The sequence below is a fragment of the Schistocerca americana genome, chromosome X (assembly GCF_021461395.2).
Source record: "Schistocerca americana isolate TAMUIC-IGC-003095 chromosome X, iqSchAmer2.1, whole genome shotgun sequence".
In the NCBI taxonomy this organism is placed as follows: Eukaryota; Metazoa; Arthropoda; class Insecta; order Orthoptera; family Acrididae; genus Schistocerca; species Schistocerca americana.
In genome coordinates this window covers 867,878,298-867,897,122 of record NC_060130.1, presented here as the reverse complement: position 1 = coordinate 867,897,122, position 18,825 = coordinate 867,878,298, and the positions used below count along the sequence as shown (strand labels likewise).

The window sequence follows — 18,825 nt, the reverse complement described above, 5'->3', positions numbered from 1 at the left end:
CTATTACATGTCAATGGATTATTACATTATGAGTATCAGTGATTCGCAAGAATGTAATACATTTAATTCGACCGACAGATGCACAATTTTTACTATTTGGGAATTAAGAATATATCCACCTACATAAAGATATTCTGTAGCTGTTATTGCTGTTACATGTACCCTTTTGATCATAAAAGAATACCTGTGTAGGTACTGTAAATGGTTGGAAGAAAAATGTGTAAACTGTCACTATAGTGAAGTACACAAGCTCAAGCACTCATGGAACCTTCCGCCCATCTACACCAACATATTTAATTAGAATAATAATATAAGTGGATTGATACAGGAATTTGCTGATAGACACAGAGTGTAAAACAGCAGAGGTGACAGGCTGACTCAGCGAGTAACCTCAAAGCTCAACCTGACAGGCTGGAGAAGCGAAAAGGCTTGACAACCCAGCCACAATGGGTAGCATAGATGCACAATCTCACAAGTGAGCAGGGCTGGTCCCAGCCCTTTAACCTTGTTTCTGTTACTGCATTCCTTGCTCAGGCAACTACAATTGCTTGCACACTTTTTGTAATATCATCATACATCTCTGTTTCTGTACCCTGTTGTGCTCTATACAGGGTGTCACAAAAAGGTACGTCCAAACTTTCAGGAAACATTCATCGCACACACAAAGAAAGAAAATATGTTATGTGGACATGTGTCCGGAAATGCTTACTTTCCATGTTAGGGCTCATTTTATTACTTCTCTTCAAATCACATTAATCACGGAATGGAAACACACAGCAACAGAACGTACCAGCGTGACTTCAAACACTTTGTTACAGGAAATGTTCAAAATGTCCTCCGTTAGCGAGGATACATGCATCCACCCTCTGTCGCATGGAATCCTTGATGCGCTGATGCAGCCCTGGAGAATGGCGTATTGTATCACAGCCGTCCACAATACGAGCACGAAGAGTCTCTACATTTGGTACCGGGGTTGCGTAGACAAGAGCTTTCAAATGCCCCCATAAATGAAAGTCAAGAGGATTGAGGTAAGGAGAGCGTGGAGGCCATGGAATTGGTCCACCTCTACCAATCCATCGATCACCGAATCTGTTGTTGAGAAGCATATGAACACTTCGACTGAAATGTGCAAGAGCTCCATTGTGCATGAACCACATGTTGGAAGAATTGCCTCGTCCATTGCAGGTGTCCTCATCGTTCTAGGTCTTCCCCAGTCGCGAGTCATAGGCTGGAATGTTCTGTGCTCCCTAAGACGCCAATCAATTGCTTCGAATGTCTTCCTGTCGGGACACCTTCGTTCTGGAAATCTGTCTCGATACAAACGTACCACGCCACGGCTATTGCCCCGTGCTAATCCATACATCAAATGGGCATCTGCCATCTCCGCATTTGCAAACATTGCACTGGCTGCAAAACTACGTTCGTGATGAACACTAACCTGTTGATGCTACGTACTGATGTGCTTGATGCTAGTACTGTCTTCCTTCAATTGGACCAACTGGTGGTGAATCGAGGAAGTACAGTACATACTGACGAAACTAAAATGAGCTCTAACATGGAAATTAAACGTTTCCGGACACATGTCCACATAACATCTTTTCTTTATTTGTGTGTGAGGAATGTTTCCTGAGAGTATGGCCGTACCTTTTTGTAACACCCTGTATACAGTGCTAACAATACAGAAGGCTTACTCCCCTGAGTTGTTGCCTCTGATATGCTCTCAGCATCTTTTGCAATAGACTTGAATGTCACTTGTAATCACCAGCCTTCTGATTCGCAGGTGGATAACATGCTGCTTACTACTGTTCAGCAGCTTCTTTGCACAACGCTGTCTCCTCTATCATCGACAATGGTACACTTCTGTCCTGTAATAAATAAATACATAAAAGTGCACTTTATGTGGTTAATTCAGAAATATCATGTCAATACTATCTTTTAATACTTCATTCACCAGACTATCACTGTGATAATTAGCTGGAACAGAACTCCTGAACAAGTGAGATATGTGTAGACACCAAAACACACAGCCTCACTGGTATACCAGTCAATTTTGATGACTATTCTTGTCTATGGCTACTAATTTATGCTGAACCTGCTTATGTTTACCGGTTATGGCTTACAGGCTGCTCTATGGATGTTTCTATCAGCGACTGCTGTGCATTTATGCATGTTCACTTTGTGTGTTACTGTTTATTGTTTCAGGGGTCATACACTACCCTTTGCTTTACCAAATAAACAACAGAAATGATGATAGAAACTCAACTGATGAGAGAACAGCAACCAGTAACAATGGGGATTCCTGTAGCATTAGGTTTGTGAATTTTGAATAACATGAATGATCATTGCGAAATTGTTGCTAAGTGCAAGTTTGACCAGCCAATTGTTGAGCATACTGCTTGGTATAATAGGTAAATATCAACATTGTGAATGAGTGACTTGTCTTGCCTTTTCCCACTGCTCAACACTAGGCTAACTGAACTGTGCACAAGGGAATTGTCCTCATATTTTCATCATTCCCACAGCCCTCTTGGATTCAGCCACAGCTAGTTCTTATCCTTTGACTGGCAATGCCTACTTCCTACTATCTTTCTTCTTGTCTCCCCCACCCCGTCCTGTAATAGTTTAGTAATCTTCTATCATATAACTCTCTCTTTAATGTTGTTCATTACAGGTGAGAAGTAAATTGTTTTCATTTCAGTAAATGTTGATAGTATCTTATTTCTATTTTTATCATTAGTTTGCATTAAAAGTTAATCTGAAGACTTAACTGTATGGCCATTAAATCATATATAAAATTAACAGTTTGAGTGTATGAAACTTAACAACAATAATACAATCAACAAAGATCTGATTGCATGACAGATAAATTATAAAGTAAATCATTTATGACCTTTCTAATCTTTTTAACATTATGCACTGTTGTCTCTGTTGCTTTTGAACCCTCACTTGGAGTTACAAAACAATCTTTACCACATCCTCTTGTAATTTTACGCTCAACATTTTTCAGGTGATTTTGCAATATCTTTATTTCATTTAAAAAGCCCTCAACTTCTAGTTTTTGTCTACGGTCAAGTTCTTTGTAATTCTTCATCTGCATCGTAATTTCTGACCTAAGTTTCCCAAGTTTTTTCTGAAAGAAAAAATACTTCAACAATTAGTAAATTTGAACTATGTTATTTTAATAACAGTATAAATAAGAAAATGGGAAGGTATTGATATTTTATCAAAAAATAACTTGTTTCTTTGTCACAAGTAAAAAATACATTGTAAAATATAAAACTTGTTTGTTAACTTTTTGATTATATTTTAAAATTGTAAACTGTATCAGTAAGCTTTTTTAGCTTTTCATTAAACATCTACATCTATACTCTGCAAACCACTTTGAGGTGCATGGCAGAGAGTACGTCCTACTGGGTGAGTTATTAGGGTTTCTTTCTGTTCCATTCACGTATGGAGCATGGGAAGAATGATTGTCTGAATGCCTCTCTGCATGCAGTAATTATTCTAATCTTATCCTCATGGTCCTTACATGAGTGATACTTAGGGGATTGTAGTATATTCCTAGAATCATTATTTAAAGCCAGGTGTTTAAACTTTGTTAGTAGTCTTTCTCACGATAGTTTATGTCTATCTTCAAGAGTCTTCCAGTTCAGTTCCTTCAGTAGCACTGTGACCACCCAGCTGCCCTTCTCTATATATAGCAAATATCTCCTGTTGGTCCAATTTGGTATGGGTCCTACACAGTTGAGCAATATTCTACAACTGGTCATACGAGTTATTTGTAAGCAATCTCCTTTATAGATTGATTGCACTCCCCCGATTCTGCCAATAAACTGAAGTCTACCACTGGCATGACCCACAACTGAGCCCATGTGATCATTCCATTTCATATCCCTACAAAGTGTTACATCCAGGTGTTTATATGAGTTAGCTAATTCCAAACAAATTGCAAAATAATTTAGGAAAGATATCTGTTTGCTGTTAAAATTGGCAATTGACCTTAAGGAGTGAGAAGTGTGAGGTTAGCCACATGAGTGGTAAAAGGAATGTGTTAAACTTCATTTACATAATAAATCAATCAAATCTAAAGTCTGTAATTTTCAACTAAATACCTAGGCATTACAATTACCAAGTATCTAAACTGGAACAAACACATAAAAAATGTTGTGGAGAAGGCAAACCAAAGACTGTGATTTATTGGCAGAGCACTTAGAAGATGCAACAGATCTAATACAGCAATTGCCTACACTACACTTTTCCATCCTCTTTTAGAGTACAGGTGCATGGTGTGGGATCCTTACCAGATATGATTGATGAAAGAAGAGCAGCATGTTTTATACTATCAAGAAATAGTGAAGAGAGTGTCATGGAAATGAGACAGGATTTGTGGTGGACATAATTTAAAAAAAGGCATTTCTTGTTGCTGCAGGATCTTCTCATGAAATTTCAATCATCAACTTTCTCCTCTGAATGCAAAAATGTTTTGTTGATGGTGATCTACATAGGGAGAAACAATCCTCATAATAAAAATAAGGGAAATCAGAGCTCGCACGGAAAGATATAGGTGTTAATTTTTTCACATGCTGTTTCAAAGTGAAAAAATAGAGAATTATTGTGAAGGTGGTTCGATGAACCCTCTACCAGGCACTTGCGCATGATTTGCTGAGTATCCACGTAGATGTAGAACAGTGACTCACTGATATTATAGTCAGAGGATACATTTTTTTTTTTTTTTTTTTTTGTGAAGTCCAAAATTTTAAATTTCTGAACATTTAAAGCAAGTTACCAATCTTTGCTCTACTTTGAAATTTTATCGAGATCTGACTGAATATTTATGCAGATTTTTCAGGTAGTACATTATAGATAACTGCATCAGCTGTAAAAGTCTGAGGTTACTATTAATATACAACATAAACAGCAAGGTTCTCAACACATTCCCTGGCACACACCTGAAGTTACTTCTAAATCTGACGATGACTCTCCATCCAAGATAACATGCTGCATCCTCCCTACCAAAAAGTCCTCAATCCAGTCACAAATTTCACTAATAAAGTTAAACAATTCCTGTACATAACATCTGGATATAGAACTACATCATAATGAACCCTGATGGACTTTGAATCAGTGCTGTGAACAAGAGATAATGCATATTCTAACTCCCACACAATGAATGAAAAGATGCAAGAGACTTCCATTAAATGTTGAGTCATTCAAAAGAAAGTGTAGTATTAAGTCTGTGGACATTAAGGAGTACAGCAATTTTGAGTGGGATATTTCCTTACCAGCAACACAAATAGGTGTTGAGCCACAGACATACACAATGAAAAAGAAATTAGAAATTTTCAGGTTTTGGACTACATCCTTCTTCAGAAGTAGAAAACAAACACACACACACACACACACACACACACACACACACACACACACACAAGCACAACTGACACATAATGGCCACTGTTGTCTCCGGCCACTAAGGCCCGTCTGCAAATGGGCCATCTAGAGGAATCCTACAGAGCCAGGCAGAATCCCAAACCTCTCACCTGGTTCATATTCACTGATGACTTCTCTATGATTTGGACAGAGTGAGGACACTTGACCCAAAGTCCTCCGCAAATTCAACATCATCTTCCCCATTCACTTCACATGGTCTTCTACAGCCCAACAAGCCACCTTCCTTGATGTCAACCTCCACCTATAGGATAGCTACATTAGTGGCCACATCAGTAACACCATCTACATTAAACCACCAATAATACCAACACTTTGATAGCTTTTATTTATCCAATTCACACCAAATTGCATCTGTGGTGATGGGCAGTTCTCTCCAAATATGTTAAAGGTCTCACTGAGGCCTTTACAGACCAAAATTACCCTCACAACCTTGTCCAGAAACACAGATCTCCCATGCCTTGTCTCCCCACACACCTGCCATTTCCCACATACCCACTGTTTGGCCACAAAGCAGCACCACTCTTATGACTCAGTACCGCCCAGCACAGAAGTAAGTGAATCACATTCTCTGACACAGTTTTGACTACCTCTCATTGTGCACTGGAATGATAAATATCCTCCCCACTATCCTACCAACCCATCCCATAGTGGTACTCTGCCACTAGCCCCACCTACGCAATATCCTTGCCCATCTCTACTCTACCCCTGCTCCAAGCCCCTTGCCTCATGGCTCACACCCCTACAATACACCTGTGCCATACATCCCCCCACTACCACCTACTCCAGTCCTATCACAGGCATCTCCTAACCCATCAAAGACAGGGTCACCTATGAAAGCACCCATGTGATGTACAGACTTAGCTGGAATCACTGTGCCACATCCTGCATGTGTATGACTACTAATAAGCTGTCATCTGCACAAATGGCCACTGCCAAACTGTTCCAAGAGACGTCCTCCACCTGCCTTTCTTCTTTCCTGCTCTCACTCCAGTATTAAGGATGCCTTCTATCCCGCCAACACATGTACACATTACTTTACCCTTCTCTACTTCTCTCCTCACCATCACAGTACAGCATCCCAATGCTGCATCTACGGCAGTCCTACCCTGTACCCACCATGTCCCTGTGCACTCCCACATGAAGAATTAGCTTCTTCCCCCACTACCCTGCTGGATACACCTTGTGTGTGTGTGTGTGTGTGTGTGTGTGTGTGTGCGTGTGTGTGTGTGTGTGTCCTTTCCATATTATTGTTATTCCATCCTGGACTTTCCACTGTTTGACACAAGAACGTGTGTAATACATCAGAAGGCCAATTTTCCAAAATCCAGTCGAACTGAAAATGTATGCCACAAAACCCATATTTTCAAATATATATACTGAAAGATTTCATGTGACTCCATACTTTCATTGTACATAACAGATTCCTCTCCCAATATTTCAGTGTCAAATAATTGTTCCCAAAATGTTCTGTATTGCTTTGTTGCTGTTATTTCTAGAGTTCTTGTGCTTCAGTGAATCGCTCCATCACTTCTACCCACATGGATTAAGATTAGTCACTATGACCAAATAAAAAGCAAGAATTTTATCTTATGTTACCTTTCCTTAATTACTTTATAGGCATCAATAATAACTTTATCACAATCAGACTACCACTAGCATTCACCTGTGTGGTTTGTACACTTTTATTTAAGCAATATATATTACGAATCTCAGTTTCATGACAATATGCGACCCACAGAACATGACAGTGTAAGTGTATATACTGAAATAGTTGTTAAGACATTTAGGAATTCTTTTATTTTTTTAGTTCAATGTTCAGTTTATGTTTCTGTAGTTAGATATTGCACACGGCGCTGCATTTAGTCACCACAGAGAAGTCTGTTCTCATAGACAGTAAGCAGGCAGTTGTAACATTCAATGAACCAACTGAGGGCTGGAAGTGTAGGGGCATTATCTCAAGGAAAGATTGTTTACAGGCAGCAAGAATATTTGACAAGGCTATGTGAGAAAGTATACAAACTGGCCGACAGATTAATGTGGTTATTAATAATTTATACAAAGAGAATGCAACAAGGGCACAAGGGAAAGCCCCTTAATGAATCATCATCCAATTAATAAATTTTGCAAAATGTTTCAGGTTTTAATTAAGAAACATGAAGGAGGCACACACTGGCTGAGGTAATATGATGTCTACTAATAACAATTTCTCAAACTGGTGTCAGTTAGCACCTAGGTCTTAGAGAAACCACATCTTTTGTGTTCATAGCACGCATGTCCAGGTACTGACAAATAGCATACTGGTGAAGCTGTATGGTGTTTGTCAAGTTTATATATGATGTCAAACAAGAAGTCAAGAAGTGCGATATGCAAAAAGTTTTTCTTGAAACGTGTAGTAAAGAAATAGGAAAGTATATCAAGAATATTTTGACAGCAGAGCTTGTCACAATAAATGAACTTAAATATACCCTTCAGTTTATTTCTGTGTGAAACCTGCCACAAGCCGCATCCATGTCACACAGCCACTCTCACTGACAAATGAGGATATATGTACAGGGCCATGCTGAAAAGTAAAGCCTCCAAATTTCTTATTCTATTCTCAATATCAGTTGAGGTACAACAAAGCATGCATATTACTCTGTTGACTTTTGTGACTTGCTGATGCAAGTTGCAACACTGCCATTAGATGGCTCTGAACGGTATCCTGTAAAATGGCGGTGTGAAACATAACTATGTCAGTGCACGAGAAATAGCGTGCTGTAATCGAGTTTCTAACCATCCACACACGCAGCACCCTCTCCTTCAGTGTGACAATGTCAGATGCACATGAGCACTGTGACATCTTAAACAATCTGATGCCCTAGGTCTGCTGTCACCTATCATCCTCCACACAGTCCTGATCTGGCCCCATTTGATTTTCATCTGTTTCCAAAACTGAAAGAACACCTTTGAGGCCTTAACTTTGATAGTGATGAACCAGTGCACACAGAGGTGAGGTCTTGATTCTGTCAACACAGTCAAACATTCTGTAATGATGGTATCAACAAGCTGGTCTCTAGCTGGAAGAAATGTGTTTGTCACCAGGGTGACTATGTTGAGAAACAGATATGTAGACATGAAGAATAAGGGTATAGAATGTTAATAATGTTTGTTTTATTTAAAAAGCTTTAAGAGTTTTCACATAAAAATGTTGGCATTACTTTTCAGCACACCCTCATATTACCCTCTGGAAGAAAATTTTAACAGACAAGTTGCTCAGAAGAGTGCTACACTGTGGCTTAGGACTGATTCCTGGGAATCTTGCATAGAGTTCGATCCTTGGTGTGACTCCCCTGCAATATGAATTCTGCGAGCGACTGGCATGCAACATAAATATGACTCTATAAACTGACAAGACAGAAACTTATCGGAGGCTGTCGAGTGGAGAGAGGTGGGTGTTGCAGAAAATCTGCAAGCAATTCAGTATATTTCTTCTTTTTAATATGATTTGTGTTGAAGAATCTTTAGTTTATATTGAAGTTATTGTATAAAAAAGCACATTACAATGCTATTATTTCTAGAATATACAACAAATGTCACTGCAGTACTGACAAAGAGATTATCTAACAAAATGTGGGCAGCTGCCTAAAAGCTATATCTAAATTAGCTGACACATTCAAAGGACTGCTAGAGTTCAATTCATTGAGATCAAGGATGGAAAGATGGAGCTCTAATGTAGTTGGATAAGAACTTTGGGAAAATGGGTGGGGGAAGAGGGGGGGGGGGGGGGAGCTATAGTCTTTATGAAGAAACGATCACAGCACTCGACTGAAGTAGTTTAAGGAGATTGCAGGAAACATGACCCAAGACGGCTAGATAGGGCTTTGAATACTGCTCCTTTCCAAAATGAGTCCCATACCTTTCATGTTCATTAATCAGTTGAGTAAAACTGTGGAAGGTATATGCTGTGATTAGTTTCCTATTGGAAACTCAAAGGTAAGTCATACAAGCATCCTGTTAACTTCAATGATTTGAAGCTCAAAAATAAAAGCTCATACAGCTGCAAAAAATAATAAGTAATTAATGTTTACCTCTAATAAAATTTGGCATCTTTCTGCATTGCTTTTACTCCAATCGTTTTCTTCCACTAGAGTTTTATACTTGTCCTTGTAAGCTTTAAGCTTCTTTTCTAGCTCCCTATGCTCCTGTGAAAGGCAAAATAATGGGATTAAAAATATAAATTCTTGAATGACGTGAATGTACAGCAGTTTTTGCACTGAGATTCTGCAGGATGCTTTAACAGTTTGGTCCAGTCCCTCTCGTCATCAGGATTCTTCAGTAAGTTAACTAAGATTTGAAACTTCCTGGCAGATTAAAACTGTGTGTCAAATGGAGACTCAAACTCATTACTGTTGCCTTTCCTGGATAAGTGCTTTACCAATTTTGCTACTCAAGCATACCCCACGACCTGTCCTCACAGTTTTACTTCCACCAGTACCTCGTCTCCTACCTTCCAAACTTCACAGAAGTTCTCATGCAAAACTTGTGGGACTAGCACTCCCGAAAGAAAGGATAATGTGGAGACATGGCTCAGACAAAGTGTGGGGGATGCATCCAGAGTAAATTTTTATTCTGCAGTCCAGTGTGTACTCATATGAAGTTAAGAAGGTAGGAAGAGATATTGGCAGAAGTAAAGCTGTGAGAACAGGTCATGAATCATGCTGGGTAGCTCTGTTGGTAGAGCATCTGCCCACAAAAGGCAAAGGTCCTGTGTTTGAGTCTTGGTCCAGCACATATAACCAGAAGCAGAGGTCTTGTAAAATAATGTTAAACACATGAAACAAAATTGTGTATTTAATTCTGCACTTTCTTTGCAATTTATCATCAAATGCCCACAGTAAAGTTAATTAAAAAGACATAAACAGTTAACAATAATCACTGGCTTGAGTCACAACTCTTTCCCATCCTTTGCTAAATTTCTTGTTCCTGTCAGAAATTGAAGCCACTTACTATACAAAACACACTGATAAGCATTTAACCATGTAACCACTACCATGCAAAGTTGATATGGCTCCAATTTGTCATTTGTCCTCCATTGTAGTTTGGCTGTAAAATGCCTAGAAGCAATTCCATCAATTCTGTTAATTCTAGTTGTTTTCTCTCACCCACAGCATAATTACAACCATGATGTCGTCTTTTATGAACAAAAAGCACAAGGAGATTGTAATGCAATTGGTTTGCAAGCAGTCATTTTGAGACAGTGCAGTGAATATTACAGTCACCTGCTTTATGTTTTTCAAGAATTATTGCTGTGTCTGATTTTTCCTCAGTTCATACAACCAGTGTAGTTAGGAAAAGCCACCTGAGAAAATACTGAATGCCACTGCTGTAAGGAAGAAAATCTCATATGATGTCAGTAATGCAGAGGTGATGTATGAGCATGTCCACACCATTGGTTCACATTTAATAGTTTTGTGAAACACTACTGACTACCAGATTTCAGAATCAAAATAAGAAGGGAGGCTGCTAACACCATTCATTAATGTCTGTTGGGCAGAAACAAAATTATCAAATACTAAATGTAAGAAATATATATTAAACTCTGTATAGTCATTGTCATTATGTGAATATGGATACCTGAAATAGCAACCACTGCATTAAGGACTTATGAACAGTTTTGTACAGCAGACATTGTATGAGCTTAAATTGACATACTATGTAACACAGTATAAATGTAAAGTATCTTTATTATAAGAGATTTGTGGGGAACAAAAGCATACTATAAGGCTGTGAAAAGAATATCTTTCTTTTCTTCCAACAGGGACTTGTTTTGGTCAATCATTAAACCCAATCTTACCTCCTTACTTCCTTTGTTTTGTTTGCACAAGTTGTTATTGTAAGGATGGGATGGAATGCAGTCAAGCCACATTTTAGATAAAAGTGTATATAAAAAAGTAAAGCAGGATTTAGAAACAACCCTGAAAATTAATTGGTGCAGTTCTAAAGAATACCAAGAAACTTAAGACAATAAATTTGATAGAAAATATTAAACAACATCATCACCCATATGAGTTTCATTACAATAAATATGTAAGTAAAAAATGCAAAGTAACAAAGAAATTAAGGCAAAAATATTAAACACACATTATCACCCACATGAATTTCATTACAACGAATATGTACGTAACCACTGATAATCATTTATTTTTGTGTTATGTCTGGCACAATAGAACTAGGAGGAAACCATATTTTCAGTTTGGTAAGACTTAGAAATGGTCCCATTTGTGGTAACACATATCTACAGTCATGTTTCAAAACAGTAATTTTGAAGTGGTGTGCATCACAAAGTGATATATTTGGAACAGATGTCATCTTTACTATCCAATTATAAATTCCAGTGCATGACATTCTCCTGTAAGCACAGATTAGATCTCCACAAATGATGCTCCAACATTTTATTTCATTAACCCCACCTTTATTTTGGGACTTATCACAAAGAATTAAGTATGGAATTATCCCACTCTGGATATGGATGCATACTGGCCATCTCCGGGTTTTTAACTGACTACTTATTTCTGTTCAGGAATTTCTCTGTTGTATAGAATGAGTTGATAAAAAGAATCTACACTTGAGAACACTTATGTTTCTGTAAGGCACTTTCTTCCTTAAGAAAACTGCCGAAGAATTTTCAGAGTTTTATAACTGTGTATTTAATCCCTTTCTGCGATGTAATTACATTCACTAAAGGGAAGTGTATATTTTCTTTGACATATTTTATTAATTAGCCAATGGCCTTGCTGCAGTGGTAACGCTGATTCCCGTCAGATCACCGAAGTTAAGTGCTGTCGGGCTGGGCTAGCACTTGGATGGGTGACCATCCGGTCTGCCGAGTGCTGTTGGCAAGCGGGGTGTACTCAGCCCTTGTGAGGCAAACTGAGGAGCTATTTGATTGAGAAGTAGCGGCTCTGGTCTCGGAAACTGACATACGGCCAGGAGGGCAGTGTAAATACGAGGGCAGTTCAATAAGTAATGCAACACGTTTTTTTTCTCGGCCAATTTTGGTTGAAAAAACCGGAAATTTCTTGTGGAATATTTTCAAACATTCCCGCTTCGTCTCGTATAGTTTCATTGACTTCCGACATGTGGCAGCGCTGTACGGAGCTGTTAAAATGGCGTCTGTAACAGATGTGCGTTGCAAACAACGGGCAGTAATCGAGTTTCTTTTGGCGGAAAACCAGGGCATCTCAGATATTCATAGGCGCTTGCAGAATGTCTACGGTGATCTGGCAGTGGACAAAAACACTGTGAGTCGTTGGGCAAAGCGTGTGTCATCATCGCCCCAAGGTCAAGCAAGACTGTCTGAGCTCCCGTGTGTGGGCCGGCCGTGCACAGCTGTGACTCCTGCAATGGCGGAGCGTGCGAACACACTCGTTCGAGATGATTGACGGATCACCATCAAACAACTCAGTGCTCAACTTGACATCTCTGTTGGTAGTGCTGTCACAATTGTTCACCAGTTGGGATATTCAAAGGTTTGTTCCCGCTGGGTCCCTCGTTGTCTAACCGAACACCATAAAGAGCAAAGGAGAACCATCTGTGCGGAATTGCTTGCTCGTCATTTGGCTGAGGGTGACAATTTCTTGTCAAATATTGTTACAGGCGATGAAACATGGGTTCATCACTTCGAACCTGAAACAAAGCGGCAATCAATGGAGTGGCGCCACACCCACTCCCCTACCAAGAAAAAGTTTAAAGCCATACCCTCAGCCGGTAAAGTCATGGTTACAGTCTTCTGGGACACTGAAGGGGTTATTCTGTTCGATGTCCTTCCCCATGGTCAAACGATCAACTCTGAAGTGCATTGTGCTACTCTTCAGAAATTGAATAAACGACTTCAGCGTGTTCGTAGGCACAAAAATCTGAACGAACTTCTCCTTCTTCATGACAACGCAAGACCTCACACAAGTCTTCATACCCGAGAGGAGATCACAAAACTTCAGTGGACTGTTCTTCCTCATGCACCCTACAGCCCCGATCTCGCACCGTCGGATTTCCATATGTTTGGCCCAATGAAGGATGCAATCCGTGGGAGGCACTACGCAGATGATGAAGAAGTTATTGATGCAGTACGACGTTGGCTCCGACATCGACCAGTGGAATGGTACCGTGCAGGCATACAGGCCCTCATTTCAAGGTGGCGTAAGGCCGTAGCATTGAATGGAGATTACGTTGAAAAATAGTGTTGTGTAGCTAAAAGATTGGGGAATAACCTGGTGTATTTCAATGCTGAATAAAACAACCCCTGTTTCAGAAAAAAAATGTGTTGCATTACTTATTGAACTGCCCTCGTAACAAACTGCCAGGTAGCATAACATCGCAATGTAACTCTCGCATTAGCATTCAAGAAACATCAAAACATGACCACTTTCTTATTATAGTCCTATGAACCTTAACCCTTATCGAGGCACAACTCTACTGATCATGTGATGAACAAGTAAGTAAGGCATGGACCTGACCACCAGCTGGTACAGTGTAGAACTGTGATACTCTCAGGTAATGCTGCCAGTTGCTTTTATGGGATGACCTGATAGTGAGAAATGCATATCTTCACGGTTATGAATGCAGTTCAAAAACTAGAGCTATCATGTAAATTATTATGTCTGTTTCAACTCCAGCAGCACCAGATTAACGAAGTTAATCTACTTTCATTTTCAGAACATTTTGTATATCAGTATAATCAAAGTGAGGGGAGTATGTCAGAGTATGAATTTAGATCATCACCTGATCTATATGTTTTAACCAGCATTTCATTGTGACATGATCACCATCAACCTCTGTTGGAATGTATTGTGATGGGCAAATGGCAGCAATATCCTGTAGCTGAACAAGCTGTGGAGCATAGTAGCAGTGCCCAGTTACTTGTCCCATTGCCACTGGAAACCTTTTCAAACTATAATGCTACCAAACTCCTGTGATGAGAACTACATTTCCAGCATCCAACTACTTTTAACTTACACTACTTTCTACCTACCTTGTTCCATTATATTCTGAAAATGCCCCCTGTCTCCTTGTAAATAGCAGCCTTACTTACTTTCTTTCTTTCTTTTTTCCCTTATTTCATTTATCGTTTGTACAGTATTTTTATTTCTTTTTTCATTTTTAAAATGTTTTTGCGTTCAACTTTCACCATTTTTGTTTCCCCTCCTTTAGTGTGATTGTCACCTTGGATGATAAATATCACACAACAAAGACAAAATAATACAGTTTAATCACTAGCTGATCCCTGAATTCTTTCTGATGTTTACCACAACTTTCATGTAGGAAGTGCTTCAGAAATAAATGAAATGACTAGTTGTACATTAGGTCAGACTCAACATTAAAATTTGTGTGTTCCCTAATTGCCAGGATAAAAAAGTAAACCAGTTATCAACCTGAAAGTTGGTCTGAACATCACAGTGCTTTACAATAGATTGTTTTATTGGAGGTAGTATGACCTTACCTTTGTTCAATCTTCAAACTGACTTTTCCAAACAGTTATAGGGGACCTATTGTTTCAATTGTACTCCAAATCACACGGCAACTTGGCATGTTTTAGATTAAGAAACAATTTCAGAGGTGAAGAAAGTGATAAGTGACAGATAAAAGTGCTCGGAATGACTATGGATCAAAACATACACCTCTGGATCTTAAGTATGACACATAACCACTAAACCATTTTTGTCAAGATGAGCACTTTTTTTTTCAATAGCTTTTTACTTGGCTTTTCTGTATTCATCCAATCCATGTACTTCACACACAACTTCAATCTCATTGCCTGTATTTGTATTTTCATTTCGCATTTCTTCAGTTCTCTGACAATTTACCATCAGTGGATCTTCTCCTCTACCTCCAACTACAATGGTTCTCATGTTATGACATTGCTATATCTCAGTTTTACTTATTGCATTGCCCTCTAAATGATAATTTTGGCATAGGCTATTATTTTTTACTTCTACAAACTTTTTTAAGTAAATTACTGCCTTTATTCACTTCAGCAGCCTATTCAAAGTTTAATAATTAACACTCAAAATGGTTATCATTATTAACTGACAGTGGTAACACACATATTTTTACACTCTCTGGTTTGTGTTCTCTGTGGAAGCAAAAACTTAATGCTACACACCAGTAACAGTGGAATTTCTTCTTTGACTGAAATATACTCAAAATGTTTCTCCAATATTGGACTTGGTTCATCATCTGAATTTATGAGGAAATCAGTTTCTATTTCTCATGCTTTAACTTGAATTATAGACTGATTGCAGTCTCTAGGAATTTATTTCTATTCTTCTTTAAACAAATTCTGTGAAACCAAACTAGAATTTTCTCACGTAAACTTATTTATCACTCTTAGCCTCAATCCAGCAATCACTTGGCAGATTGTTCTCTTGCATAACACGGAAGTATCATTGTTGACCCTACAGCATCAGAATGAGCTTCTATTACATATTTTATGCCTGTCTCTTACACTCCACAACATCTTTCTTTTTTTTTTTTTTTTTTTTTTTTCAAAATAATCATCAACTTTATGCCATATCTTCAATTATTCTTAGTAATCTTCATATTCTTAACCTATTATTCTCACTCTCACATTCACATTCTGCCTATCTTCCTCTCCTATCAACACATTTTTTTAAAAATTAAGTAACTATGCTACACTCTTCTCCTTCTTGTATTCTATCTTCTCTTGATATGAAGTAAACCTTCACCATCACAGTTGCCTAACCAATGGTTTTACTACTTCATTTTCATTCTGCTTTACTACTTCATTTTAATTCTGATTTATCCAGCTACCTATCCCATTCAATTTGGTGTAATCTTCATTACTTGATTACTTGCATATTCTTCCAGCACTGTAATTCCACATGTATTGAATATCCTGTGTATTCTTTTTAAGAATTTTTTAAACAACAAGCCCACTTTGACTGACTGCTGCAGATTTGCTTCTGCCCTTATGAACCAATACTTTCAATCCATCATCCTACATCAAAAGTATTAACTGCTTCCTCCACCGGCTATCCACAGTTGATTCTTTTTCATCACCTAGTGCCATGTTTGTCATTGTTAATGCTACCTCTCTCTAGCCAACATCCCCAATGCCTATGGCCTTACCTGGTTCAGGGCAAGCATCCTTGTCTACCCTCTCTCTTAACACCTTCTCTTCCATTTGCTTCAGGTTATCCTCTTCAACTCAGTAATCCATCTTCCTAAATGTTGACATTGAATTCACTGATGGCCCCAAATAAACCTCTGTTCACATTAAACACACAGGTCACTAACAACAGCTTCACTTAGACAGCTGCCATCATTTTCAAACCAACAATTCTATTCATAGTGTGTGGCCACTCACAGATCCTGCATATGTAGTGAAAAACAGTCTCTACTGAAGTACACAGAAGACCTTGCTGAGATCTTTACAGATCAACAATACTCTCTCCACCTCGCCCAGAAACAAATTCACAAATCTCCTGTGCCCTTTCACAACATACATGCAAATACTCTTTATATACCTGCTCACCAGTCATAATGGAACTCCCCATTCATAGTACAATAGCATCAAGCACTGGAACAACTGAATCATTTTTTTCCACCAGGGCTTCAAGAACTGGTAGCTCTGAAATGAGGAATATCCTCCCCACTGTCAACCCACTCTGCCCTCCCATCCACCACCTCCACAACTTATGTACTATCCATGTTTGTCTATATGCCACTGGTCTTAGCTCATTGCACAGTAGATCATATTACTATGGAGGTACCAGGTATAAGACTGAACCCATTTGTCCACCCAACATTTCCTCCTTCAGTTCTGTTACTGGCATCCTATCCTGTCAGAGTTAAAATCATCAGTAAAAGCAGCCATCTCAGTCCCAACCTCACTAAAACTATGGCACAGGATCCTGTGTCAGTGCAAGCACTAACCAATATCAACTTGTCTGAGGGGCCAGTGTCAAACACTTCCTAAGATTAACCAAGTCCACTCAAGATCGGAATATGCCACTAACCCTAATATGTATGACTTAATAGTGGTTTCATGTCTTGTGCCATTTTAATCTATCCCATAATGCTAACTTTTCTAAAATACGCAGCTTAGGAATGCTACTTCTAAATGTTCTTTGCCACCTCATCCCTTTTCCTGCTGCAATCTCCACTACTACCTCCCTACACATGACTCTACTTTCTTCATTCAATCTTGTTCCCCTCCTATACAATTCCAACCTCCATTCTCTGAGCCCACTTCACACTATATTTCTGAGACTCTTGATCGTTCATCCTCTCCCAGCTTACTGACCCCTTGATCCCATGTATGTGTGTATGGGAGGAGGCAGAGGGGGGAACACACATGCGTGTGCCAGCAAACATGTATACAAATAAATGATTACGATGAGCCTGTAGTATCAGTTTACAAATACAGTTTGAAAACGAAACATGCATGCTTCAGTAAGGCAAATATAGAGTAGCAATAGGTCACATTAAATATAAATTTCTGTTGTATGAGTGTTCTGATAAAAAAAACTTGTAAATAAGATCAAACCATAAATTGTGATGCGAAAGGAAAATATGTTCTTGTTAGACAGTACCTCAGCTATCTCTTCACTGAGTGTTCTTTGTGTTGAGGATCCCCCTCCATAGATGGTCCAGTCCTCTGAAAATGCTTTTCCATTTGTGACATAAGTACACAATTTGTTGACTGAATCAATTAATCTCTCTCTCTCTGTCTGCCAAATTTCTTCGTTGCAATAAAATTCTTCATTCACTTTCCAAAATTCTTTAGTGATACAAAAGATCCGATGTTCAACAGCATGAGCTCTGGAACAACAAAATGTACAAAATTCTTGAATACGAAGATTCTTTTTACAAGGACAAGTAAAAAAATCATCCTTACTTTTGTCATTACATTTTATTATGCACACATTTAGAGAATGTAGGTACATAATTTTCTACATATGATCTCCTTTGCAATGCATTTGTTCCAAGGTGCCACAAGCTTGCATACTTCCTCCAGGACAAAAGTTCTTGGTTAATTACAAAATCATTCATGTAAGACCTGCAGCTTGTTGTTGGATGAAAATTGATGACCTCATAAAGCATCTTTCAGAGGTGCAAAGAGATGATCATCAGAAAGAGCAAGATAATTGCTATAGGCAACACCCTGAAGTGCAAATGGAGCAAGGTTACATTTATTTGGTGTAGAGATGGGCAATTTGCTCCTGAATTGATTCAAAGACTCAGATTGGTGCCTCGAATAGTCTCTTCAGTGACATTAGTGTCCATGTGTATGAATAAATTTGCATATCACAGTAATGTGTGCAGCTTTTCTCAGCCATGAAAAGAATAGAAAATGTACAAAGATCAGGTCTTCAG

The 18,825-nt window shown here is 38.7% G+C and overlaps 1 protein-coding gene across 1 annotated transcript in view; it reads right to left on the bottom strand.

The window, feature by feature from the left end:
* Positions 1 to 2,996: 2,996 nt before the first annotated feature.
* The window catches only part of LOC124555451 (coiled-coil domain-containing protein 77-like), a 197,905-nt gene continuing 182,076 nt past the window's right edge, over positions 2,997 to 18,825 (bottom strand). The window contains exons 7-10 of the mRNA XM_047129370.1: positions 18,042 to 18,270; positions 9,519 to 9,632; positions 5,541 to 5,692; positions 2,997 to 3,130 (exon numbers count right to left, since the gene is read on the bottom strand). Of these exons, the coding sequence (XP_046985326.1) occupies positions 5,567 to 5,692; positions 9,519 to 9,632; positions 18,042 to 18,270 (469 nt within the window). The 3' untranslated portion in view covers positions 2,997 to 3,130; positions 5,541 to 5,566. The remainder of the gene's footprint in view (positions 3,131 to 5,540; positions 5,693 to 9,518; positions 9,633 to 18,041; positions 18,271 to 18,825) is intronic.